The sequence below is a fragment of the Scyliorhinus canicula genome, chromosome 4 (genome assembly GCF_902713615.1).
Source record: "Scyliorhinus canicula chromosome 4, sScyCan1.1, whole genome shotgun sequence".
In the NCBI taxonomy this organism is placed as follows: domain Eukaryota; kingdom Metazoa; phylum Chordata; class Chondrichthyes; order Carcharhiniformes; family Scyliorhinidae; genus Scyliorhinus; species Scyliorhinus canicula.
The window spans coordinates 222,090,732-222,116,983 of record NC_052149.1 but is presented as its reverse complement, the minus strand read 5'-3'; the positions used below and the strand labels follow the sequence as shown (position 1 = coordinate 222,116,983).

General features: G+C 49.0%; 1 protein-coding gene across 7 annotated transcripts in view; it reads right to left on the bottom strand.

The window, feature by feature from the left end:
* Positions 1-7,464: 7,464 nt before the first annotated feature.
* Positions 7,465-26,252, bottom strand: part of LOC119965397 (fibroblast growth factor 1-like) — a 65,939-nt gene continuing 47,151 nt past the window's right edge. For 2 of the 7 annotated variants that reach the window (XM_038796121.1, XM_038796120.1), the window contains 3 exons: positions 22,696-22,901; positions 19,974-20,077; positions 7,465-8,880 (listed from right to left, as the gene is read on the bottom strand). In XM_038796121.1, coding sequence (XP_038652049.1) covers positions 8,686-8,880; positions 19,974-20,077; positions 22,696-22,864 — 468 coding nt within the window. In that variant the 5' untranslated portion in view covers positions 22,865-22,901 and the 3' untranslated portion in view covers positions 7,465-8,685. The other 5 variants (XM_038796126.1, XM_038796122.1, XM_038796119.1 and 2 more) reach the window with 5 other exon arrangements.

The window sequence follows — 26,252 nt, the reverse complement described above, 5'->3', positions numbered from 1 at the left end:
GGGGGGGGCGGTGTGGGGTGGTGTGGGGTGAGGGTGGTGTGGGGTGGTTTGGGGTGAGGGTGTGTGTGGGGTGGTGTGGGGGTGAGGGTGGTGTGGGGTGGTTTGGGGTGAGGGTGGTGTGGGGTGGTGTGGGGGTGAGGGTGGTGTGGGGTGGTTTGGGGTGAGGGTGGTGTGGGGTGGTGTGGGGGTGAGGGTGGTGTGGGGTGGTTTGGGGTGAGGGTGGTGTGGGGTGGTGGGGGGGGAGGGTGGTGGGGTGGTTTGGGGTGAGGGTGGTGTGGGGTGGTGTGGGGTGAGGGTGGTGTGCGGTGGTTTGGGGTGAGGGTGGTGTGGGGTGGTGTGGTGCGGGGGTGGTGTTTGGGGGGGGGTGGTGTGGTTTGGGGTGAGCGTGCTGTGAGGGTGAGGGTGGTGTGGTTTGGGGTGAGCGTGTTGTGAGGGTGAGGGTGGGTGGGGTGGGGTGGGGGTGAGGGTGGTGTGGGGTGGTGTGGGGGTGGTGGGTGGGGGTGGTGTGGGGTGGGTGGGGTGAGGGTGGTGTGGGGTGGTGTGGGGGTGAGGGTGGTGTGGGTGGTGTGTGGGGGTGAGGGTGGTGTGGGTGGTTTGGGGTGAGGGTGGTGTGGGGTGGTGTGGGGGTGAGGGTGGTGTGGGGTGGTGTGGGGGTGAGGGTGGTGTGCGGTGGGGTGGTTTGGGGTGAGGGTGTTGTGAGGGTGAGGGTGGTGTAGGGGTGAGGGTGGTGTGGTGTGGGGTGGTGCGGGGGTGAGGGTGGTGTGCGGTGGTTTGGGGTGAGGGTGGTGTGGGGTGGTGTGGTGCGGGGGGGTGTTGTGGGGGGGGTGGTGTGGTTTGGGGTGAGCGTGTTGTGAGGGTGAGGGTGGTGTGGTTTGGGGTGAGCGTGTTGTGAGGGTGAGGGTGGTGTGGGGTGGTGTGGGGGTGAGGGTGGTGTGCGGTGGTTTGGGGTGAGGGTGAGGGTGGTGTGGGTTGGGGTGGTTTGGGGTGGGGGTGAGGGGGGTGGGGTGGTGTGGTGCGGGGGTGGTGTTGTGGGGGGGGGGGTGGGTGACACGCTTGTCATGGGGAACTGAAACGCAGCGGGGTCTCACTTCTTCGCCCCCGGCCGAAATTCACTCGGCGACCTCCCTTTCCTCCGGGCCGCCGACCATGTCAAGGGCCCTCTGCTCTGCCACAGTGAGGGGTCGTATGTTCAGCGGTTCCCCTTCTGCCTACCCGCACCTGGTGATTGTGCGCGGCCCCCTCCTGGGGAGGGGGGGGGGGGACAACAGTGTTAGACAGTCCGACACATGCAGCCCTGGGATTGGGTAGATGGTGGTTCCAGTGGCCAGGGGCACCCAACCATGGCAGCTGGCATGGATGCTGGCATGTGTGCAGGATGGGGGTTTGGCCATCCTCCAGGTGGGAGGGATAGGGTTACGGGTGATAGGAAGGAGGGTTGGTGCCAGGGGAACAGTGCTGCGTACTTACCCTGGCTGCCCTCAGGAGTGCAGTTTCCTTCAGCTAGCTGGCCCGGTCTGGACGATGTGCTCATGGGCTGACTGCCTCTGCCACCTGCGCCCAGGTGCGACGGACCGGTGGCGGCTGCAGCCTCCTTCCCGGGAGTGGTAGAGGGCCATCCTCCTCTCCTTCATTGAGTGGCCCAAGAGGATAACTCGTTCAGCATCAATTAAATCTTGGGCCGCTCTCCCACTGCCATCTTGTTGGCGGGGTGATATGTGTGGGGAGTGAAGTGTGTATGTGACTGCAGCTTGTCAGCCTCTGAAGGTCAATGCCAAACCGGTGAATCCGGCACCGTTCCTCATCAGAATCGATTGTGTTCCACGTGGTGCCGGTAGTTAGCCCCTTAATAGTAGTAGAATCGGCCCAGGTCCGGCACCAATTTTGCTGTTGTGACAGTCCCTGAATTCTGCGTTGGCGTTCCAACACAGGTCTCAGAAACGGAGGAATGCCGCCCACTGTCTTTTCAGATATGAACTGAGGTCCCTGAGGCAGGAGTAAAGAAATCTCACGATCACTATTTCAAGAAGAGCAGGGGAGTTCGCCCTTATTCAAATCCACAAAAATCAGACTGTCCGATCAGTTTTCACGTTGATGTTTGTGGGAGTTCTCTACATTGGCAGAGCGACTAGTTGGAAATTACTGACTTTTTTGTCTAAGTGTCAACCGGGGGAGGAAATGCAGAGGACAAGCCGCCGGCTTTGCCTGCTGTTATTTTAGACACGTTGTTGTAAGAAATCCGAGCGGCGGATCCCAAAACGGCACGCTGGCTCGACACGGCTTTTAACAGATCAGAACACAGCTTTTACACCCCAATGTAAGAAGAAATAATGGACCCCCCTGCCCTGCCCACCGCAACTGCCCCCCTTTCCTATTCACAATGGAACTCTATCCCTTCACCGCACCGTCCTCCACCACCACTATGGAGCTCCCAGCACCTCCACCACGGAATAACCCCCCCCCACCCACCCCGGGCTGTACTCATCTGTGAGCCTCCGGTGGGTTCTGATCACCAGGTGGATATCGTGGGGGATCTGTTGTGATTCACGTCAGCGTGAATGGACAATTTAACACGGCGGGGTCTATCAAACATGAAGTCCTGATGTGCATAATTAAATAGGTGCAAATGGGGATCCCGACTTTTAAAGTCTGGATTCCTGTCAGGCCATTGGCAGGGGCTGGGACAATCGGGCGGGGAGGTGCTGCCAGTATGAATGTCGTTTTGGGACTTCCTCCTCCGTTCCCACCTCATCTGTAAATGGGAGCAGAAATTCCACCCCCTCCCACACCACGGCCTTTTAAAAAAATTTAGAGGACCCAATTCTTTTTTTCCAATTAAGGGGCAATTTAGCGTGGCCAATCCACCTGACCTTGCACATCTTTGGTTTATGGGGGTTTAACCCACGCAGACACAGGGAGAATGTGCCGACTCCACACGGACAGTGATTCAGAGCCGAGATCGAACCTGGGACGTCGGCGCCATGAGGCAGCAGTGCTAACCACTGTGCCACCGTGCTGGCTCCCGCATCACACCCCCGGCTTTTGACTGAGACATTATGCACGGTTTAATGGGTCAGAAACAGAGTCCTTCTTCGGGTGTGTTTAGCAAGTATTTCTCAGCCCCTCCAGCACCGAAAAGGACCCCGCGATTTAAAGGCACTTTGCTGTTTTTTGGCTTCAGGAGAAATGGCCCACCGAGACCACACTCACATCAGCATTCGCGGATCACGACTCCATTTTTAAATGCCGCCCTGATCTTTCGACCCCCCTTAGCCACCCTGCCGTAGCCTCTGGACCCACCCCCCCCCTCGCCTCCCGCCACTGCACTCGACTTACCTCTTATGGGATCCTCAAGCCACCCACCCCCTCACCACCTCTGAAGGGCAAGGTACTTCCCCAGGCACCCATCCCTGACACTGGCAACCTCGCACCCAGACCCCCTAGCACTGCCAGCCTGGCTGTATCACCCAAGCCCCCTGGGTGTGTGAGGGTACCTTCCTGCACAGAGCCCGCCCACGCAGGGGCCTCTAATGGCCTGTGAGACACCCCAAGGTGCCGTTACGCCTGGTTCACATTTGTGCAAACCAGTGCTAAAGGCGCCATGGTGACGTCTCCCAGGCATCCCCATTAGATCCCAGGCCTTGGGACAGTACAGCGCAGACACATTTAGAAGAGCCTAACGCTCACCTAAATATGCTATTCTGGATCCTCCGTAGTGGGGGTGAGATCCAGATCATCACGTCTCGCGAAATTCCGTTAAATGTCGAGAGACGTTTCAAGCGACGTGAATCTCACGAGAGTGTGGTGCAGAGCAAGGCCAGCAGCGCGGGTTCAATTCCCGCATCGTCTGTGGTTATTCACGAAGGCCCCGCATTCTCAACCTTGTTCCTCACCTGAGGTGTGGCGATCTTCAGGTTATATCACCACCGGTCAGCTCACCCTCAGAGGGGAAAGCAGCCTATGGTCATCTAGAACTATGGTAACTTTACTTCATAAGTTTGTAAAAACTACCAATATAATTCACAGCGGCATTATCAAACAATCCATTTTTAGCTATTCTTTCATTTCAGAAAACTATTCAGTTCCAGATAGATGGTTTCTGTGAAACTGTGACGTGATGTTGGAATTAAGACTTCCTCAGTGTTCCAGTGTGTGCCTGTTCTTTTGACCTGTGTGTGATTGGCAGAGCTCAGCAACAGGGGGACACCTGCAGCTATAATGATCACAAGCTGCCATGTAGGTAGCAAGAAAGAAAGGCAAAGCAAGGGGCAATTTCCAGTGATTACTAGTTGCAACCGGATGGTCTCATTTTGAACAGACGTTCTTTTTGAGCTTTAACCCGAGTTTTACAATTGCATAATTAACCAGTGATCTCTCAGTAGCTGGGGCAAATCTTTTATTTGCTAATGGTTCATCGGAAAATGACTACCTTGCACTTAATTTTAAAGGCCTCAAGATTCAAGAGGAGAGGTGGGGCGGATTTAAAAACGAATCAGCAAACGTCATGGGACGCATAACTCAAAGTGTGTTAAAGTCATGGAGTACTTTATTTTCCATAAATCATTGGGTCCCAATGTGATTTATGTTTATAATAACAGAGCCTTAGTTAAAAAAAAAACATTTCAAGACAATTTCTTTTTTGGGGTTAAAAACAAATGATTGTTTTCTCTTCTCCAGCAGATGGAGGATGTAGAATTGATATTTGGGTGTGGGCCCAGAAAGGGAACCGATTTCAGTCAGAGTGGTATTTTTGAGGCTCGATGATTGACCCCAGCACCTTGGATAAGAGAAGGTGACAATCAGCAAAAACTGAACTGGACTAGCCATATAAATGCTGAGGCTACAAGAGCAGAGGAGAGACTGGGAGTTCTCATAGGTTATCATAGAATTGACAGTGCAGAAAGAGGCCATTCGGCCCATCGAGTCTGCACCGGCTCTTGGAAGAGCACCCTACCCAAGGTTAACACCTCCATTTATATGGCTAGTCCAGTTCAGTTTTTGGTAATTGGGTAAACCCCTAGGATATGATAGTGTGGAATTCAGCAATCTTAATGTCATAGAATGACAAGGGGGATAGAATTGCAAATGGTGCTGATCCTTGTGCAATCATCAGCAAACATCCGCACTTCTGATCTTACGGCAGAATTATTTCTACCTTTTCTGAATTATCATTTGTAAAATCGTTCCCATCACCAAATTAAAACTGACTGGTCTGCTGTACCTATCCCCATAACCCAGTAATCCCACCCAACACTAAGTGGCAATTTTGGACACTAAGGGCAATTATCACAGCCAATCCACCTAACCTGCACATCTTTGGACTGTGGGAGGAAACCAGAGCACCCGGAGGAAACCCACGCACACACGGGGAGGATGTGCAGACTCCGCACAGACAGTGACCCAAGCCGGAACCGAATCTGGGACTCTGGAGCTGTGAAGCAATTGTGCTAACCACAATGCTACCACGCTGCCCGAGGGCCATTCACCTCCTGACTCCCCAAAGCTTGTCCACCATCTACAAGGTACAAGTCAGGTGTGTGAAGGAGCACAATCCACTTGCCTGAATGAGTATGGCATGGTGGCACAGTGGTTAGCACTGCTGCCTCAGAGCACCAGGGACCCGGGTTCGATTCCTGTCTGTGTGGAGTTTGCACTTTCTCCCTGTGTCTGTGTGGGTTTCCTCTGGGTGCTCTGGCTTCTTCCCACAGTCCAAGGATGTGCAGGTTGGGTGGATCGACCATGCTAAATAAATTCCTCTTAGTGTACAAGATGTGCAGGTTAGGTGGGGTTACACGGTTGCGCCAATAGGGTGGGGGGCTGAGCTGAGGTAGGTGCTCTTTCAGAGGGCTGGTGCAGATGTGATGGGCCGAATGGCCTCCTTCTGCATTGTAAGGATTCTATGGATTCTAACACAGTTCCATCAACACTCAAAAAGCTCAACAACATCCAGGACAAAACAGCTCGCTTGATGCCAACCCACCTACCACCTCTAATCTGCACTACTAAAACACAGTGGCAGCAGTGTGTACCATTTTCAAAATACACTGCAGGAACTCACCAAGACTCCTGAGAGAGCCCTTTCAAAACTCATGAGTGCTACCATCTAGAAGGGCAAGGGCAGAAGATGCAGCTAGTCTCACTCTAATATGCATTCCCCTGATCTACCCGAGGTGTTGGGATCTAACCCCTTCGTCTCAGAGACCTCGGGCAAGCGCCGTTCAGTAAATGGTCTGCCCGAAACTTGCTGATCTTCCAGTGCAAAGAATTGTCCTCGACCGAGTGTTGCAGACTGGCACATTCCAAGGTCCAGGACTACGTGCTGAGGGACGCACTCAAGCTTGGGGCTGCTGCCGCCAAGGCGCAATGGGGAAAGGCCACTGTGTAAGGTCTTCCAACAAATGTACACCGAGGGGTGGGTAACTGTGTAAAACCCCTCGGTCTGGGTCTTCAATACTCCAATGTATAAAAGAAACATGACTATGTAAATATTTAAGAAAGATTGTAACGTAAAGAGGGATATGTGTGTAATGTCATCCCAATTGAACGGAAGGAAGTCAAGGGAATGCGTAACTTTGATGGAAATGTACAATCAAGACAATTCAAAATGTTCTGTAATGTTTATTATAGATTTTATGGATAAAGTATCTTTTTTGAAAAAAAAAATCTGTTGAAAGAAACATGACAATATAAATACTTCCGAAAGAATTGTAAAGTTAACAGGGAAACGTGCGGAAAGTCATCCCAATTGAATGTAAGAAAACCAAGTGAATATGCAACTTTGATGGGAATGTACAGTCACAATTTGAAATGTTCCGTAATGTTTATTAGAGATTTTATGAATAAAGTATATTTTTGGAAAAAAAATGGGGACCAGACAGAACAGCACTTGTGGGGGTCTCCTAGGGGATTGGAGGCCCAAGGTGCTTGCCCTCTGGGCAGGGTGGTACCTGGCACTTCTGGTGCCACTTGGGCACCTTGGCACTGCCGACCTGGCATCCTGGCACTGCCACCAGGTGGCACAGATAGGAGCAGTGCCAGGCTGGCATTTTTCCTGTGCTGGGGATCGGGCCTGGGGGTGCTCTGCGGTTGTGAGGTGGATGTGTGGGGGATCTGAGGGCCCCTTCTCGATGAGTTGGGGCTTTGGGGGTTGCGTCGGGGGGTGGGGGGGGGGGGGGGTGGGGGGCCGCGAGAGATCGGCGCTCCATTTTCCGATCTCTTCCTGCGAGCGGAGTTCCGGCGAGCGGAGTTCCTCAGTGCACAGAGTGGGACTAAGTCTGGCCTCGGCGGGGCGTTCTCTGCTGAGGCCCTGAATTTAAACAGAGTCCCGGTAGACAGGGTGGTGTTTCCCGAGCACTGCGAGCAACAGGGAAACACCCGACTAAACAAGCTCGTCACGGGACTCTTAGTCTTTTTGGGGAGAATTGCTCTTTTTAACACTCAAGTCACATTGCATTTGTGATATCCCAATCATTTTATCATATTCCTTTATTACATAATTTCAGGGACAATAAGATTATACAAAGGAAAATACCACCCATGTATTTCCCGGTTAATTTTAAGTGATTTCAGACAAACAGTTAAGGAATGCTTCTAGCTGACAGACAAAACTATAAAATCAATTCAAGGAATTAATCTGACACCTTTCAGACTAACTTCTTAAAGCACGTGGCCTTAGAAATGAGGTAACAGGTGCTGACAAAAGTGTTTTGAGACTCAAATATGAGGGTAGTATTTCCTGAGTCCGCACTCAAAGCAAGGTACCGACCCATTGATGCTCGTGGGCTGTCCACCTGTACTTTTTCCAATTGTAGGCACGCGGGTTGCCAACTCTCTGGGACAGTCGCTGGATAATCCAGGATGCTCCTCGAGCAAACCAGGAGAAAAGAAAATTCATAAGAGCTTAAAAAACGTTTTTCATTTTCTTCGAACACTTTCGTTTGTTACTTAAAAATCATTGGAATGAGGACAAATAAATGGTCTTTAGACTGGGCGGTGCAGTTGTGATGAAACAATAGTGTACGCGGCCAGAGGTTACAACCCAAGGCACACCAACTACCTCATTGCAGCTGAGGACTCAGGAAATCTACTCTTGAATATCAGTTGTAGAAAGCGTCAACGACTGGCCCAGCAACTCAACACAGTTGTCCACAGTGTTCCACTAGTCCCCATGGTTCTGAGAGTATATTCTTTATATGTTAATGAGCTGAATGCTCCTGATTCCTTCTCTGGCCTGTTTGGCTTAGTGAGGAAGAAACAATTATCCTCCCTCAGTGGCCCGGGTAAGAAGAAAACCCCATAATCCCCACTCCCTATCTCTAATTAGCCACTGCTGCTGCTACATGTCGCCTGTGAAGTGCCCAGGGGAGCCAGTGCCTCTGGTGCCTGCGACCATCTCTCACCATCTTGGCTCCTGGGTGAAGGATGGTCACTTGAAGGCCAGAATGGTGTGCCAGGAGCCATGCCCCTCCCACCCCGCACCCCCCAGGGAGAGTCAATGCCTTCAGTATAAGAGGTTGGAACAGGGGTGAAAAGGAGGGAAAAAAACAATAATATCCCGCTTTCTTTGCCTGTCATTACCACCTGTCTCTGCGGCCACACTGACCAGCGACTGCTTAATCTATGTGGAGCATTTCAATATGTTCAGAGGCTGCTTCAATGAGGTGGCTATTTAATGCAGTGTTTATACTTTTAATCACTTGTGACTTGCATGGGAAGGAAGAGGATAGCCTTCTGTCCGACATTAGTTCTTGGCCCTGGTTTGGCGTTTCCGTTCTTTCGAATGGCGACGTACCAGTTCCTTTCCATATGCTCCTTCGACTTGTACGTACTATAACCGTTCTCTTCTAATGTTTCCAGGAAGAAGCATTCATCTGTCGGAGCCGGCTGTGCAGGAAACAGAAGGAACAGAAGCAGTTAACAATGAAAGGAGCGCCATCCAGTGGCCCAGTAGGTAATGACAGCCTGCCCAGTGTGACGCAGGTCAGCAAGATCCCAGTTTGAACAGAGGAAGGACAATAAATGAAAGACCTTCATTTATTCAACACCTTTTATGACCTTAGAATGTGATGGTGCGAACGTCAGGAGGAAACCACAAAGAATCTTTTACTCCAGCCTCCTGGCTGACGGTGGTGGCAATCATTTTTTTTTTCTGTTTTAAAAATAAATTTAGAGTACCCAATTCATTTTTTCCAATTATGGGGCAATTTAACGTGGCCAATCCACCTACCCTGCACATTTTATGGGTTGTGGGGGTAAAACCCACGCATACACGGGAAAATGTGCAGACGCCACACGGACAGTGACCCAGAGCCGGGGTTGAACCTGGGACCTCGGCGCCGTGACGCAGCAGTGCAAACCACTGTGCCACAGTGCTGCCCCCTGGCGGCAACCATTTAAGCTTTTTTGTCTTTTGCACTCGTGCTACATTCTGCTATCATTGAGTATCGGGATGTTCATGGATCCTCATCCGTGTTTACCTCTAGACTTGGCTGTTGCAGTGCACTCCTGGCTGACCTTCCATCTTCTACTTTCCTTAGACATTGAGCTCATTCAAAATACTGCAGCTCATTTCGTAACTAGCTCGTCCTCTTCACCGTCGCACCGTACTCCTGAGCCGCAAACACCTCAAACTTCAAACTCCAATCCTGCTTTTACAATCCATCCATGGCTTCCGTGACCTTCTCCAGTCTTACACCTACTGGGATCCTGAGCTCATCCAATTCTGGCCTCTTGCACATCTCTTACTTCCATTGCTCCACTGTTTTCCGCTGTGTTTTCAGCTCACAAAGTCCTAAACTTTGGAATATCCTCCCTAAACCTCTCCACCCAATTGCCCTCCTTAGAAACGCTCCGACAAAACAAACGTTCTGACTGAATGTTTGGTCATCGCCCCAAACATTTCCTTACGTGGATCATTGTCAAATCCTATTTGATAGGTCTGGAAGCGCCTTGGTCATTTCAGTGGCTAAAGGCATTTAATAAATCCAAATGGTTGTTGAAATGAAATGAAATGAAAATCGCTTATTGTCACAAGTCAGCTTCAAATGAAGTTGCTGTGAAAAGCCCCCAGTCAGCCACATTCCGGTGCCTGTTCGGGGAGGCCGGTTCATGAATTATTGAAATAAGCTCCATTGTTGCTTGTTTTCTTTTCTGAATGGACAGGATTCCTGCATGAACTTTGACATTACAGCTTACTGCTATTAGCTGAGCAAAGTAATTGTGCAGCTAGGATAGAAACATTGGAACAGGAGTGGACCATTCAGTCCCTCGAGCCTGATCTGCCATTCAATTAAAAGGATGGCTGATCTGTATCTTAACTCTATTTGTGGCCTCCATTCTTAATACACTTGTCTAAAAAAGTCCTATTAATCTCAGTCAGAAAGTTGGAGAGGTCCTGAAGTTGAGATAACTGAATTGGTATAAATCGTCTGCCATTTGGAAAATCCCCAGGAGCTTTTGTCCTTGATAGCTATGGAGCAGTTTCTACAAGCTGTCTATTTCGTGGCTGAGGAGCCTGTTCTTAAGTTCATCCTGAAGACTGGCATGCAACCAGTGGCCATGATTTTAACACTCCCCTGCCTGACAGAAATGGTGGTGGGGTGGGGGGTGGCGCAGTGAGAAACAGTTAAAATGGGAATGTCAAACTTAACCAGTGTTAGGAAACAGTAACAACTTCCCAGTCAAATCTGATCTGCTGGGAGAAGATTCTGGTTCATGAAGAGGCCAATCAAGGTAAGTTTTAAAATTAAATTTCAGGTTTCCTTCTGGGCCAAGGGAAACAGATATCCTTCTCAGGCCCTTAGGCCTATTTTGCCATGGCCCTGGCTGCCAGGAGGGGAGATGCCGGAATCTGACTGGGCTGGTGATCGAGAGGACCAAGCTAACACCAAAGAGTCAATCCCACCATGGTATCTGGTGGAATTATATTACAATTAACAAAACCTGGAATATAAAGCTAGTCTCAGTAATGGTGACCATGGAGTCATCATCAATTGTTGTTTAAAAACAGAACTAGTTCACCAGTGTCAATTCGAGAAGGAAATCTGCCATCCTTACCTGGTCTGGCCTATATGTGACTCCACCCACAGCAGTCTGAAATGCTCTGAGCCACTCAATTTGAGGGCAATTAGGGATTGGCAACCAATGTTGATCTTTCATATTATTGTCACAAGTAGGTTTACATTAACACTTTAATGAAGTTACTGTGAAAATCCCCTAGTCGTCACATTCCGGAGTTTGTTCGTGTACACTGAGGGAGAATTCAGAGTGTCCAATTCACCTAACAATCACGGGCGGGATTCCCTCAGCCCGGGGCCGGGGAATCGCCACGACCTGCGCGAATCACGCCTTGCCGCCCCGACGCCGGGACGCGATTCTCCGCAGAGCGGAGAATTGGCGCTGGCGTGATCGGCGCAACGCCGGTCGGGGGCTGCTCTACATGGCCTCGCTGCCGATTCTCGGCCCGGGATGGGCCGAGCGGCCAGAGCAAAAAACCGGAGTCCCGCTGGTGCCATTCTAACCTGCTCTTAGCCGGCGGGACCTCTGTGTGGAAGGGTCCGGGGGTGGCTGTGGTGGGGGGGAGGGGGCGTCCGACCTGGGGGGGGGGGGGCTTCCATTGTGGCATGGCCCGCGATCAGGGCCCACCAATTGGTGGGCCGGCCTTTCGTGCTGGGTGCCTCCTTTCGTCCGCGCCGGCTCCTGTAGCCCAACGCCATGTTGCCTCAAGGGTGGCACGGAGAAGGGAGCCGCTGCACATACGCGTGTTGGCGCCGGTGCCACTGCGCGTGCGTGGACCCCGCAGCGCCCAGATGATGCCGGGATCAGCAGCTGGAGCGGCGAGGGTCGCTCCAGTGTCGTGCTGGCCCCCTATAAGGGCCAGAATTGTTGATCCTGAGGCCATGTTGACGCCGTCGGGAAACGTGACGGCGTTTCCGACGGCATCAACACTTAGCCTCAGGATCACAGAATCCCGCCCCACATCTTTCGGGATATGTGGGAGGGAACCTGAACACCCGGAGGAAACCCACGCGGACACGGGGACAATGTGCAGAATCTGCAGAGACAGTGAACCAAGCCGGGAATCAAACCTGGGTTCTTGGCGCTGTGTAGCAATGTTTAAAAAAAAAAAATAAAAATTTAGAGTACCCAATTATTTTTTCCAATTGAGGGGCAATTTAGCATGGCCAATCCACCTACCCTGCACATCTTTTGGGTTGTGGAGGTGAAGCCCACGCAATCACGGGGAGAATATGCAAACTCCACACGGACAGTGACCTAGAGCCGGGATTCGAACCCTGGTCCTCAGCGCCGTAGGCAGAAATACTAACCACTGTGCCACCGTGCTGCCCTCTGTGTAGCAATGTTAACCACTGTGCTGCTGTGCCGCCGGCGATGCTCATGTCTCATGAAAGAATAAAAAAAACACCACTATCCCCCTAACTGCCCAGATCCCAATTCAGTTTCTAGACTTCCTCGTTTCATTGTTCAAATGACAGCGTGAACTGCTCCCAGGGATCCCTGGCTCCTGTCTCCTGCTGCCTGAATTCCTGACCACGTAGATTGACTGGGTTCAGGTCACTGAGAAAAATACATGGAAGTTCGGCCCCGCCTTCATCTGGGCCTCCACATCCTCAGAGATTCCCTGTTGCCTCATCCACATCAGGGCTCAAGCTGAAAAGTCAGGGCCCGAGATCGGATTTTCTCTTCCCCCCCGTGGCGTGGTTTGTGGCGGCAGAGGAGGCCCCACCATTGGCCGCTGACAATATCTTCCCGTCCCGCCGCTATCAACGGGGTTTCCCGTTGTTTCCATCCTCCCGCGTCGGGGGTGGGGGTTTCCTTTGGCGGGTCCGGAAGATGCCGCCCAAGGGAATGTCCGTATAATCCCACCTTATGGGCATGATTCTCCATCCGCCTATGGCCGTGGGGTCCTCCTGCCCTGCTGCAGTGAATGGGAGACTTGGCTAAATGCCAAATTCTCCATCCTCCTGGCAGCGGTAGTGGGGCGGACACGGAATGGGGAATGTAAGTGTCCGTGGAGCCCGGTGGAGCCTGTTTTTGGGAAGATAGGATGGCGGGTAAAATGAAACAATCCTCGTCTTCAAATGTTAAAAAGCAGAGATCCAGACATGGATCCCTGTCTCCCTGCAAATCATGGTAATAATAAGAGACGCAGAACTGCCCCATTACAGGGAGTTCACAAAACCTATAAGCTGGCAAAGTAGAGCTACATGATCTGATACTTTCATTCCAGCAACTATGAATTTGAATGTTACTTTTTCCCAGTTGCTCTTCCAGTTTGTTTTGCTTCAGGGGAGAGCAGCTTCGCTGAGCCAGGAGAGGACAGGTGAGTTGTGTTTCCTTTGTCTTATAACAGTCATTTACAAAGACGTTACCTCCCCTATATTTATCTCTTGAAGGGAAGTCAAGCTGTGGGACATGATTGATGGGATGGCAGGAAGGAACAAGAGAAAGAATAGCCAGGAAGGAAAGCAAGAGAGGGCAGGGCGAGGGAAGGAAGCAACTATGGACAAATTTGTAATTGTGGCGGGCCCTTTGTAATCAAAGAATTCTTTGCGAGCACAGCTCACGTCTGAATGTGGTGAAAATGAACACCTGTTTTAGTGATGTTGGGTGAGAGATATATATTGTCTCAGACAATTGGGAGAACACTCCTGCTCTTTGACTTAGTGCCATGGGATCATTACATCCTGAGAGAGTGATGTGGAGATGCTGGCGTTGGACTGGGGTGGGCACAGTAAGAAGTCTTACAACACCAGGTTAAAGTCCAACAAGCACGGTAGCATGGTGGTTAGCATAAATGCTTCACAGCTCCAGGGTCCCAGGTTCAGTTCCCGGCTGGGTCACTGTCTGTGCGGAGTCTGCACGTCCTCCCCGTGTGTGCGTGGGTTTCTTCCGGGTGCTCCGGTTTCCTCCCACAGTCCAAAGATGTGCGGGTTAGGTGGATTGGCCATGCTAAATTGCCCGTAGTGTCCTAAAAGTAAGGTTGGGGGGGGGGGTTGTTGGGTTACGGGTATAGGGTGGATACGTGGGTTTGAGTAGGGTGATCATTGCTCGGCACAACATCGAGGGCCTGTTCTGTGCTGTACTGTTCTATGTTCTATGTTTGTTTCAAACACGAGCTTTCGGAGCACTGCTCCTTCCTCAGGTGAATTAAATTCATTCCTGGAGTTCTCATCACACGATTTGACTCCACGCTGCAGCCATTCCTCAGTCAACACATCCATCTTCGTGATGCACTGCCTTCCTACGCCAAGTGGAAAGCAAAACGACTCGTTAGCCAACTGCATGATGCTTGCCTGTGAGCCAAACAGCCTTTTGTCCCTCTCATTTTCAATATTTTTATATCTGGTGAAGAAAAATGTTCAAGGGAAATGACAAAAAAAAAAAACTTTTTACATGTCCTGATGATTTTGTTTCAGGGTCGCACGCGGCAGTGTGTCGTGGGGATTGATCTTCAATTCCTGGAGACTCCAGGCCAACCCGGAAAGGTTGGCAACCCCACTCCCAACAGTGTAGCACTCCTTCAGTACTGCACTGGGAATGTCGGCCTAGATTTTATGCTCAAGTCACAGAGCGTTACGTTCTGCCAGCCACAGCTAGCTGATCCCCATAGACCAATGTGGGACTTTTATTCTGGCCCCTTTACTTGATGTTGATCGTTGCACAGTGTCAGACATGTCCAGAACCTTGCTTAGTGGCCATTCTTCATTCTTCAGCATAAACCCTCGTTTATCTAATCAGTGGCCGAGCTAAAGAGATTATGGAAATCACACACTTGATCCCCTGTCCTCCAGCCTCTTTTGGTATCAGTTGGGGCTGTGATAAAGGCATCAGAATTTCCCTTAAAGCCGTGGGTTTGGATGGGAAACAGTAGGGGAGATCAACAGGGGTTAGTGTTTCGATTCCGCAATCCTCATTTTGAACTCTGCCTTATATCTTGATGGGATCAGGAATGACTGGGATCCCATCCTGGTTGAATTCCCTGAGATTTTTATTTGCAAGACTCACACATGAAAAACGTGGCTGAAAGCTTTGCTATGATTTCCCCTCATCAAACAGGGCCACTGGTATTCATTGTCAAAAATCATACGTGAAGTGTTGCCACTTGACTGAAATACATAAGGATGTCCCTACCCCAGGTACCAGTGCCTCACAACAACACAAACGTTTAGAAAATAGCCTCTTTAATGTAATGATTTGTCTCAAGGTCCTTCACAGGAACATCATAAAACAAAAGTGTGATACCAATTCACATAAGGAGTTAATAGGTTTTGGGGGTTTAAACTGGAGGTTTATGCACTGACCTCCAACAAGCCTACAGAGCAGTTGGAGAGTAGTACATAGAAATTGTCAGACCTCCGACCTTGGTGACAGTACCATGAGCTGCCAAGGCCTTCAGCTCTGGAATTCCTCTCTGTCTCCCCCTTTGAACTTGCCCCATTAACCAAGAGATGGTGGGCGGGATTCTCTGATCCTGGGGCTAAGTGTTGACGCCGGAGCCTTTTACGCCGGCATCATCTGGCCCCTAGGATCAGCGATCCTGCGCCGCAGAGGGGGCCAGCACGGCACTAGAGAGCCTCACGCTGCTCCAGCTGCCGATCCGGGCGTCAGAACGGGCGCCGCAGGTCCGTGCATGCGCGCTACAGCCGCCGCGAGTTCGCGCATGCGCATGGGTTGCCTTCTCCGTACCGGCCCCGACGCAACATGGCGGAGAGCTACAGGGGCTTGGTGCGGAGGAACAAAGGCCCCCACCAGGATCAGCCCGCCCGCCAACTCTCTCCCTAACAGCACTGTGGGTGTACCTACAGCACATGGACAGCAGCGGTTCAAGAAGACGGCTCCTTCTCAAGGGTATTTAGGGACGGGCAACAAACGCTGGCTTAGCCAGCGACACCCACATCTAGTGAAAGAATAAATAAATAGAATGGGATGTTAACTGGGCTTTGCATGGTACAACATAAATCAGTAATGTGTCCGGCAAAGCCGTTTTTGCAGCTAATGGCTGGAAATTATTTTGTACTGACCCATACAGACTGAAACACCCCTGCTCCTGAACTTAATCTTATTCCTTGAGGGTGAACCTGCTCCATTTTTACTGCTGTCAAAGACTCAAATCTTCTTGCCATCAGAAGGCACTGTAATGTTCATGGGGTTCTGGCAGCCAGGGTTCTACTGCTGATCATAATTCGGAGAGTCTGTCCCCAACCCCCACTGGAAATTACGTCTTTGGACATCTGGTTGGATCAGGAACATTCTGTTTTGAAGAGAGGCTCAAGCTGAAAACAATAACTTGTCTGTACTGTTCTCAGGCGATGCCAGACCAGCTTCGGGTTATCAGCATTTTCTGTGTCGGCTAACAGGATACTCGAGAATCAAAGAATCTTAAAATGCGGAAAGACGCCATTTGGCCTATGGGGGGGGTGTTCCTGCTCTTTGAAAGAGATGCATAGTTTAGTCCCACTTCCCAGTGTTTTACCCATATCTCTGTACGTTTGACCCTTTCAAACATATGTCCGATTGCCATTTGAAAGTTCTTGTGGAATCTGATTGAAACTCAATTTCAAGCAACGCATTGCAAACCTTAACAACCCTCTGCGTGGAGAGATTTCTGCTCATTTCTTTCTGTTTCTTTTACCAAATAAGTTAAAATCTATTTGGCCTCTGGCTACCATGTGAAAGGGGATAGTTTCTCCTAACATACTCTGGCAAAACCCCTTATTTTTTTGAATAATAAATTTAGAGTAGCCAATTCATTGTTTCCAATTAAGGGGCAATTTAGCGTGGCCAATCCACCTAGCCTGCACATCTTTGGGTTGTGGGGGCGAAACCCACGCAAACAGGGGAGATTCTGCAAACTCCACACGGACAGTGATCCAGAGCCGGGATCGAACTTGGGACCTTGGCGCCGTGACGCAACAGGGCTAACCCACTGCGCCACAGTGCTGCCCCGACAAAACCCCTTATAATTTTCAATAGCTCCATTACAGCGTCCCTTAACCTGCTCTGCTCTAAGAAGAACAATCCCAGTTTCACTAATCTCTCCATAGAACTGAGGTCCCTCAACCACTCTGTCACCTTGGTAAGTCTGCTCAGTACCCTCTCCAGGGACTTAGCATCTTCATTAAGGTGCGCTGCTCAGAATTGTACCTGATACTCCAGCTGAGAACATCCCAGAGATTTGTAAAGGTTCAGCACAATGCCTTGGTTTTTGTAATCAGTGCCCTTTTATTTACAAGACGAACCATCTCTTAAGCTTCTTTAACTCTCTTCTCAACTTTCATTGGCCCCCTCAAAGATCTGTGAATGTGCACTTAAAAGGTCCCTGTCATAATATCCACTCATGTAGCAGCACTCATGTACGCAGCACGGTAGCATTGTGGATAGCACAAATGCTTCACAGCTCCAGAGTCCCAGGTTCGATTCCGGCTTGGGTCACTGTCTGTGCGGAGTCTGCACATCCTCTCTGTGTGTGCATGGGTTTCCTCCGGGTGCTCCGGTTTCCTCCCACGGTCCAAAGATGTGCAGGTTAGGTGGATTGGCCATGATAAATTGCCCGTAGTGTCCAAAATTGCCCTTAGTGTTGGGTGGGGTTACTGGGTTATGGGGATAGGGTGGAGGTGTTGACCTTGGGTGGGGTGCTCTTTCCAAGAGCCGGTGCAGACTCGATGGGCCGAATGGCCTCCTTCTGCACTGTAAATTCTATGAAATAATGGAGTGCAGACAGGCAGCGATTGACATATAGGATGACTAGTAAGCGCACAGCACAGTACAGCCAATCACCAGACAGGACACTACCACTATAAAGCCAGAGGGTATTAGGTTTCCCACTCTCTCGGGACCCAGCTACTGAGACAGTCAGAGTCCACGAGCTAGCCAGTGCAAACACCATGCGGGAGCGAGTAAGTCTGGTCAGGCTACTACAAGGTCACCAGTCAGATCAGTATAGTATCGACCCACAGCTGAATATGTATAGCAGTTCTATAGTTGAATAAAACAGTGTTGGCTCTTCTCCAGTGTTAGACGTCTGTTTCTAACTTCCCTGCATCGAGTGCAGTCCACATCGAACCAACATGCCTAACACATCAGTCCCTTTGATCTTAACATCCCACAAAGTGCATCATTTCAATCTCTTAGTGTCAAACACTCACTGTAATGGGCTAACACATGCCGAACGACCACTTGGCGGATAAACAGCAAATAGAGATCTTATTGAAAGGCTATAAGATTCTAGGGGTGCTTGACAGGGTAGATGCTGAGCTGATGTTTCTCCTCGTGGAAGATTCTAGAACCAGGGAGTGAAGTTTAAAAATAAGGGATCTCCCGTTTAAGACAGCAATTAGGAAGAATTTTTTTACTCAGAGGGTTATTAATCCTTGGAATGTATATTCCAGAGAGTAGTGGAGGCTGGGTTATTGAATATAGTCAAGGCTGAGTTGGACTGATTTTTAATCTTCAAGGGAAGGCAGGGAGGAAATTGGGGATACGGCCACAATCAGATCAACCATGATCTTACTGAATGGCTGAGCAGGCTGGATGGGCTGAATGGCCTATTTCCTATTATGAACATCCGTGGATTCATACGCCATCAATGACCTTTAAAACAGGAGGGGAGAAACAAAATCCCAATTGGAAATCTATAGAGAAATGATTTGATCAAGACTATCTGGTTGAGTAACAGTGCCACCTTACTCTCGATCCAAAGTGCAAGTGTTACGAAAGGGAGATGTTAGAAAATCGGATCATAGATGTAGTGGCAGGGCAGCACGGTGGCGCAGTGGATTAGCCCTGCTGCCTCACGGCGCCGAGGTCCCAGGTTCGACCCCGACTCTGGGTCACTGTCCGTGTGGAGTTTGCGCATTCTCTCCGTGTTTGCATGGGTCTCGCCCCCACATCCCAAAGATGTGCAGGCTAGGTAGATTGGCCATGCTAAATTGCCCCTTAATTGGAAAAATGAATTGGGTACTCTAAATGTATTTAAAAAAAGATGTAGTGGCCAATTTAGGAGTTAACAGACTGTGGGTAAAACTGCTAGTTCTGAGTCAGAGGCATATGCTAACACCTGGCCTGAGTTACATTTGCCCATTCAGACTTAAACTTGCTGATGGGAATAAACAGGATAAACAAGATCAGTTGTTCTCCAGGACATTCTGATCTGACTGGTCATGAGCCCATTGCTTAGTCTGATGGCCTCTGTTATACATAACTTGGAGGTTAGTTGCATATTCATAGCATGGCCTGTTCATTTGTGTGAATGGGAGTGGACAATCAAAAGCCAAAACGACTTCAAATCCGGACGCTGCAGGACAGAACCATTGTTTGAGGGGCTGGGTGAGATCAGAGGAGAAAAAGAATCCTGTTCAAAAAGGTGGAGGCAAAAGGATTTGGAACACCTCCGGGACCAGCCTCCCCGCACAGGCGCTGGAATGTGGTGACTAGGGGCTTTTCACAGTAACTTCATTGAAGCCTACTCGTGACAATAAACGATTTTCATTTTTTTCATTTTCGAGAGGTCACGGAAAGCTGCCATAGAGACAGGCTTCTGAAAAAGGGTCTGAAGGAGCTGCACAAACAGCAGGACTATATTCTGTAAATGCAGATATTGTTTTTGTCTGCCTGCATAAGTGGAGTTGAGAGCTGTATGTTTATTTTACCTACTGTTTAATGTTAAATCTCGTGTTAGGGTTAAGAGATACATGTAAGCTGTTCTTGTTAGGTTTGAAGTTTAAAAGTTTAAATATTGTTTTTTCTTTTGTTTCAATAAAGATTTTTTTGTAAAAGTAACCAAGCCCTATTTCTTATGCAATCACTCCTGGAGCGAATCGATCTTTTTGCAGTCTTCCAGAAATAAAAAAACATTGCGGTTCAACATCTTAGCCACTGTTGGAATCTGGTCTGGCGTCCGTAACACAATATACATTTGAATATGGAAATCAATAAATATAAGGCTCTGTGCTTACCAAGGCATGAAGCTGGCCCACTTCGCTCATTGCTAGGTAGCATCTAGCTTCAATCCCTTGAATGGTCACCACTCCTCTGCTTACAGCCTGGAGCTGGAGCTGAACTGAAGAAGGATGAATTATATTCATGGTGACTACGACATAACAGGGCCTAGCACTGAACCACAAGACAGCCTCATCTTAACTCAGAGTGAATCACACCATGGAGTCTTATGTTGTTCTTGTGTTCAATACTGAAATGCTTAACAAGATTAAACAATGAGGATTTGTACTACAGCTTAAGGAGATCAGTGCGCTTGATGTGGCTGCTTTGATCATTTCTGGCTGATTCCTTTCACTTGCTTCAGATTGGTGTTGAGACTAACGCATTGTTTCCTCCCAGTTCTACTTTGACCAACATGAAAAGAAATGGAGAATTCTGACAAAACTATGGCAGTGTAAGGTAGGATAACACAGGATCCGCCTTGAAGAAGACGAGACCCAAGACTTGCAAAGCAATTTCCGACTTATTAGAAAATTAAAACAATGTTAACGTAATCTCAGACTTGAGGAGGTAGGGCTGTAACACACCTACACCATCAAATCTACATACGAGAGACAGAGAGAGATGCAAGAGAAGAGAAAGAGAGGAGAGAGAAGGAGAACAAATAAGCAAGAGACCACCATTCAGTCTGGATTACAGTTACATGGGTAACTTTAAAATATTCCAAAAGGGAACATTATCCAGTCCCTCAAGGCACCCCATCTTGGATTCATCTGATTACAAAATGTCTCCATTAGTTTGGCAATATCACAGTTTGCCATCTGAGATCTAACCCCGTTTTGTTACAGGAATATGTGATACTAAAGTATACATCAAGGGCGTTCCAGGCTCCTGGTGTGCAACATGTTGGGTAAACTCTGTGTGGGTAGGGTTACTGCAAACAGCCTCAGTATCATAAGGACAGGAAGGTGTGGTGAACGTATTGTATTAACCATTCACCATGTATGTCACTATATCACGCTGTTGCCCATGTGGGCTCCACCTATGGACCATTGTACAATATTACATGGAATGTATCATGTTGGTGTCCTTGTGGGCTCTGCCCCGGATCCACCCCTTGAGGGGAGGTATAAAGAGCAGCAGCCCTGTAGGCGGCTCTCAGTAGCAGAGCAGTCGCAGGCAGGCACTGTTCTAGTCGAATAAAGCCACAGTTTACATCCACTCTCTGTTTTGTGAATTGATGGTCGCATCAGAAGGGAAAGAAAATAATCTCCAGTCCCAGTTGACATCCAGGCCATTAACACCCCAATGATGGGCAGTGCAGGTGTGGGATGTTGTTTGGGAAGGGGGCTGAATTTAAAAGGAAATTTGTGAATTGCATTCACAACCTTCCTTGTAGAGGTGGAACACTTTATTAACAGATTTAAATTGGGCTCCCTTTCCACCACACGCAGCCCAGCCCCAATTGCTGATATCTCCCCTGTCACACTCTAATCACCAAATTCTCCAAAACCACATCGTGCCCCATTCAGATCTGATTTCCAGCTTCACCCCCTCACATGCCCTGCTGGCCTCAACCCCCCCCCCCCCCCCGCCCCCCCGGAATCCAGACCTCCACCATGCCTGCGTGGCAGGCTCACCCCACCCCTGATTGCCCAGGGCTCTCCCCAAGGTGCCATGGCTGTGACCTCCTGCTGATTGAGCTGTCTCCTGCTTAACAGCGAGGCTGTCTGCTTGACTGACCGGTGGCTGGGAGACAAAGCTAGAAGGCATTGGACATCACTGACCACAACTTCTGGTCTCATGTCCACCCCCACCCCCCTCCCCACGACACCCCCCCCCCCACCCCCCCAAGCATAAATAGCAAGGCTCCAATGTCTGAAAATATACCAGCAGACTCATATTAAATCAGGATTTAGACGCAATGATACATATGCTCAAATAGTTCACCGAGACTCTCTAATGAAAAATTGTTCTTTGGAAGCAGGACTGGGAGGGTATGAGCTTGGGAGAGGAAAAAACAATAATAATAATAATAACTTATTGTCACAAGTCGGCTTCAATGAAGTTACTGTGAAAAGCCCCTAGTCGCCACATTCTGGTGCCCACTCGGGGAGGCTGGAACGGGAATTGAACCCACCCTGCTGGTCTTGTTCTGAATTACAAGCCAGCTGTGTTAGCCCACTGTGCTAAACCAGCCCGCCTTTTACATTCAAAGGGCAACACGCTAGCACAGTGGTTAGCATTGTTGCTTCACAGCTCCAGGCTCCAAGGTTCGATTCCCAGCTTGGGTGACGGGGATAGGGTGGAGGTGTGGGCTTAAGTAGGGTGCTGTTTCCGAGGGTCGGTGCACACTCGATGGGCTGAATGGCCCCCTTCTGCACTGTAAATTCTATGATAGGAAATCGTTTGAACTTAAACCTTTATTCCTTGTGGACTTGGCATGGAAGTAAAGTGTACTCGCACCAACAGTCTGTGACGCTGTGAAAAACCGGTTTCATCCCGATACAACAGGATGTTTAATGTTTTTTTTTTAAATTCAATCTTTGTGCACCACCCTTTGGAGTTTTAGTTCTCCTAAAACCTTGGTGGAAATCTTGTACTCCTCACCGCTGACAGCCCTCAGCGAATTGAACTTGGAAAGTGTCAAAGCAGTTGCCAAGCAATGCAAGCCCAAACACACATACAAACGCACACTTAAACAATGCTGTGTATGTGATGGCTAGAAAGAATACTCACTGTATACATCGCTGCGGTCTCTCGTCCCCTCCACCTGTCCATCGGGGAGAATTCGCACAAAATACCCTCCATTTGCGCAGTACAAGAGCTTCGGGTCCTTGTAGCTCCCCAGAAAGTGATTGAAGGAATTGGACAAGCTGGATAAACTTGTCACAGTTCCAACATCCATGTTGCTTCCAGCCCAGTGTTCATATAGCTCTTCTCTCCTGCAATAAATCAACAGGCACATAATAAATCTTACTTTAAAATCTTTAAGGAATGCCCGTTTAGGAAAAAAAAGTACAAAGATTTGGAAGTCTACCGTCACAATTGTGTTTATATATTTTCTATGTTTTATTTTACCTCGGGGCCTGTCCCCCTCCTTTCTCACAAGCTCTGGTATCTTCCCCATATGAGTCTCGGCTACAGGTATTGACAAACTACTCAGCAGCAAAAGGCATCACAGTCAAGTCTGATCCCGTCGTCATCTGACACACATGCACAAAATGCATAAACGTGCACAAGCAAACACAAACACGCACAGACAAGCACATACACACACACACGTACACACATATACATTCTCTAACAGATGGCAGAGCTCAGGGTTAGGAAATGTGATTTTTCCATTGGCTTGAATGGTCGCTCCCTCCAGCATCAGAGTACAGCAGCTGCAGTGTACTCTCCACAACTCGGCAGGGTTTCTTCGACAGGATCTCCCAAACCCATGATCTTCACCACCTCGTCAAGGGCAGCAGGTGCCTGGGACAACCATGGGCGAGGTTCTCCGTTCCTGAGATTAAGTGCCGACTTCCACGACAGCAAAACTGGCATCGCACCTTGACCGATTCAGCGCCCATGGAGGGGCTAGCACCGGCACCATGTGGAACACAATCAATTCCAATGAGAAATGTGCGGGCGTCACCGGGTCCGTGATTGACACTTGAGAGGCTGACAAACTACATTCCACATAGACATTACACTCCCCACACACACTCATCCCATCCAACAAGATTGCACTGGTTGAGCTGGATCATGCCCATCCCATTAATGGGCTGGCTGGGGAGGCCCATACGATCTGTGGTCTTATGTTCACAGTGGGCAGTCAGCGGCCTGCACAGCTGCATGGCTGCCTTGCAGGCTGCGGCAATGGTGCTCCCTGCCCTTTCACCCCGACCCCACAGCCCACCTCCTGGCCACCCCCGCTACTCCTCCCGGCAGAAGCCTCCCAGCCAGCGATACAACTGACAGCACACTATGGTGATGTTGGACACTTTCCGTACCCCTTCTCTCTCCCTCAGCAGCCACGGTCCCTATTTCACGATTTTTAAAAGCACAAGTGAACATCGCCGTCGGGACTTCTCTCCAGTGGAGAAGGTACATCGCGGAGGCCCCGACGAATACCAGGTCAGGCCCATTAATGAAATGCCAATGGCGTTCTGGAACACATTGATGCCACTATTGAGGCACCAGAGAATTGCGATTTGGCGTGGAACCGGCGCCCGCCATGATTTTGGCGTCAAAGCCGATTTTCCGCCCAATCGCATTTCCCGATTCCGGTGTCAGCCAACGGAGAATCCTGCCCCATTACCTTCAAGTTCCCTTGTGAGCCACACACCATCCTGTCTTGAACATATATCGTTGTTGCTCCTTTATTCATCAGCTGCCCAACATACTCCAACTTCCAATTTAGCAACACTGTGGACTGCATCAATTCAACAAGGCCGCTCACTACCATCTTCTCAATAGCAAAAATGCTGGGCTGCCAGCGCACATCCAGAAAACAAAAAATAACTAAAGTTTATCCTAAAATCTTGTTTGAGGCAGAACGGGAGTGAGATTAATCAGTTTTACATGCAAGTGGGGGTTGTCTACGCAAAGAGATAGCAGCTTCAGTATTTTTCCATCAAACTAGCCTTACATTAATGTCGTAATTCTACTTAAAATAGAAACTTACTCATCAGGCAGACTGCCAGAAATGAAATGACCCAGACTTGGGATTAAAGCAACAATGAGAGGCACTTGTTTTAGCACAGTGGGAAACGAGAATTCCTTCCAAGAGCACAGGAGGTCTCCCCACGGTCCTGCCCAATATTTATCCCTCAGCCAACAGCACTCAAACAGATTATCTAATCATTAATCACATTGCTGCCTGTGGGATCTTGCTGTGCGCACATTGACTGTCTTGTTTCCCAAATTACAGCAGTGATTACACCCATAAAGCAGTTCATTGGCTGCACAGTCCTTTGAAACATCCAAGGAGCTGTGGAACCGCAAATCCTTTGATAAAATAATAAACAAACTCCATTTAGAAGTTTTTGAATAAAAAAGCAAGAAATCTGCAAAATATACCTTATTTATTGGTGTAGAGATGTTGAATGACTTGCTGATCTGTTCAGTATCTTGGGCCTATGAGTATCAGACATTGACTGAGCTGCTCCTGATCCAGCAGTATGTATGCTGCAGCATATTCTTATCATTTTTCCAGAGAACTGTGGCATGTGTCTGCCAACGAAGGTTCAGGGAACCCAAAAATCTAATTTACGATGTTTGCCGCCGCAATCGCCATCGCAGTGGATTCCTGGGTCCTCATAAATCCCATAGTTACAAGTGGAGCATTTTTCTAATCGGTGAGCCTCTTTATATAGTTTCCATGTGGCAACTGCTGGAGATCCTGAGTGTTATTGGTGCAATCAGCCCACACGTTGCCCTGATCAAGAATCGAATGTAGAGGAATATGATCCCGGCCATCGAGTTACAATCTTTCTCTGTGGCAGAATTTGCAAAGAAATTCTCAGAAACTGAATGCAATCCACTGTCGTGGCAGGAAGCAGCAGAGAATAAACGACTGAGAAAACAGTTCTCAACTGGGTGCTCTTAAAGTGGCTCAGATTGTATGAAGGTCATGTACATATTAGGACATGTCTGGAGCGCTTAATAAGTAACAAATTGCATTTGGACTGGGAGACCTGAAAGGCCCACACAATGTTCAAATGTGGTTCACTGAAATATATTACACACACACACACACACACACACACAGTATCCCATTAGTTAAAAAGGTTTTGAGGAATTGTGGTACAACCACCCTACAATTCCAAATTTGGGACTGTTCTCTGGGCCTCCGTCCAACATTGTGCGAAAATTAAACATCCTCAAATGATGACCTTTTTTTTTTAGTTTAACTTGTGAAATACCAGTTTGATCTTCTGTTTGCTCTGCATGAACAGGTCTCAACTGGAGCAGCGGAGGGTTTTTTTGATTGGCCTCAACATCACTGGATGAGGGAGGGGCCAATCAGCCAGTGAATCATCCTTCCTGCTTTATGGGTGTAATCACTGCTGTAATTTGGGGAACAAGGCAATCTCGGCTGAACTCGACCATTTATGTAGATCTCAGGCAATCACTGATCACCTGGATTCAGTGGTTCCAGTGTTGTTGCATGTTGATTGTTGTATTTCTCCTGAATGCTTTGTTGATTTTGCATTTTCTTGATGACTGGCTGAAGATCTGGATCAGGAAGTCCAGTGCATAGTTGTTATTAATGCTCTGTTCATCATCAATAGTTGAGCAGGAGA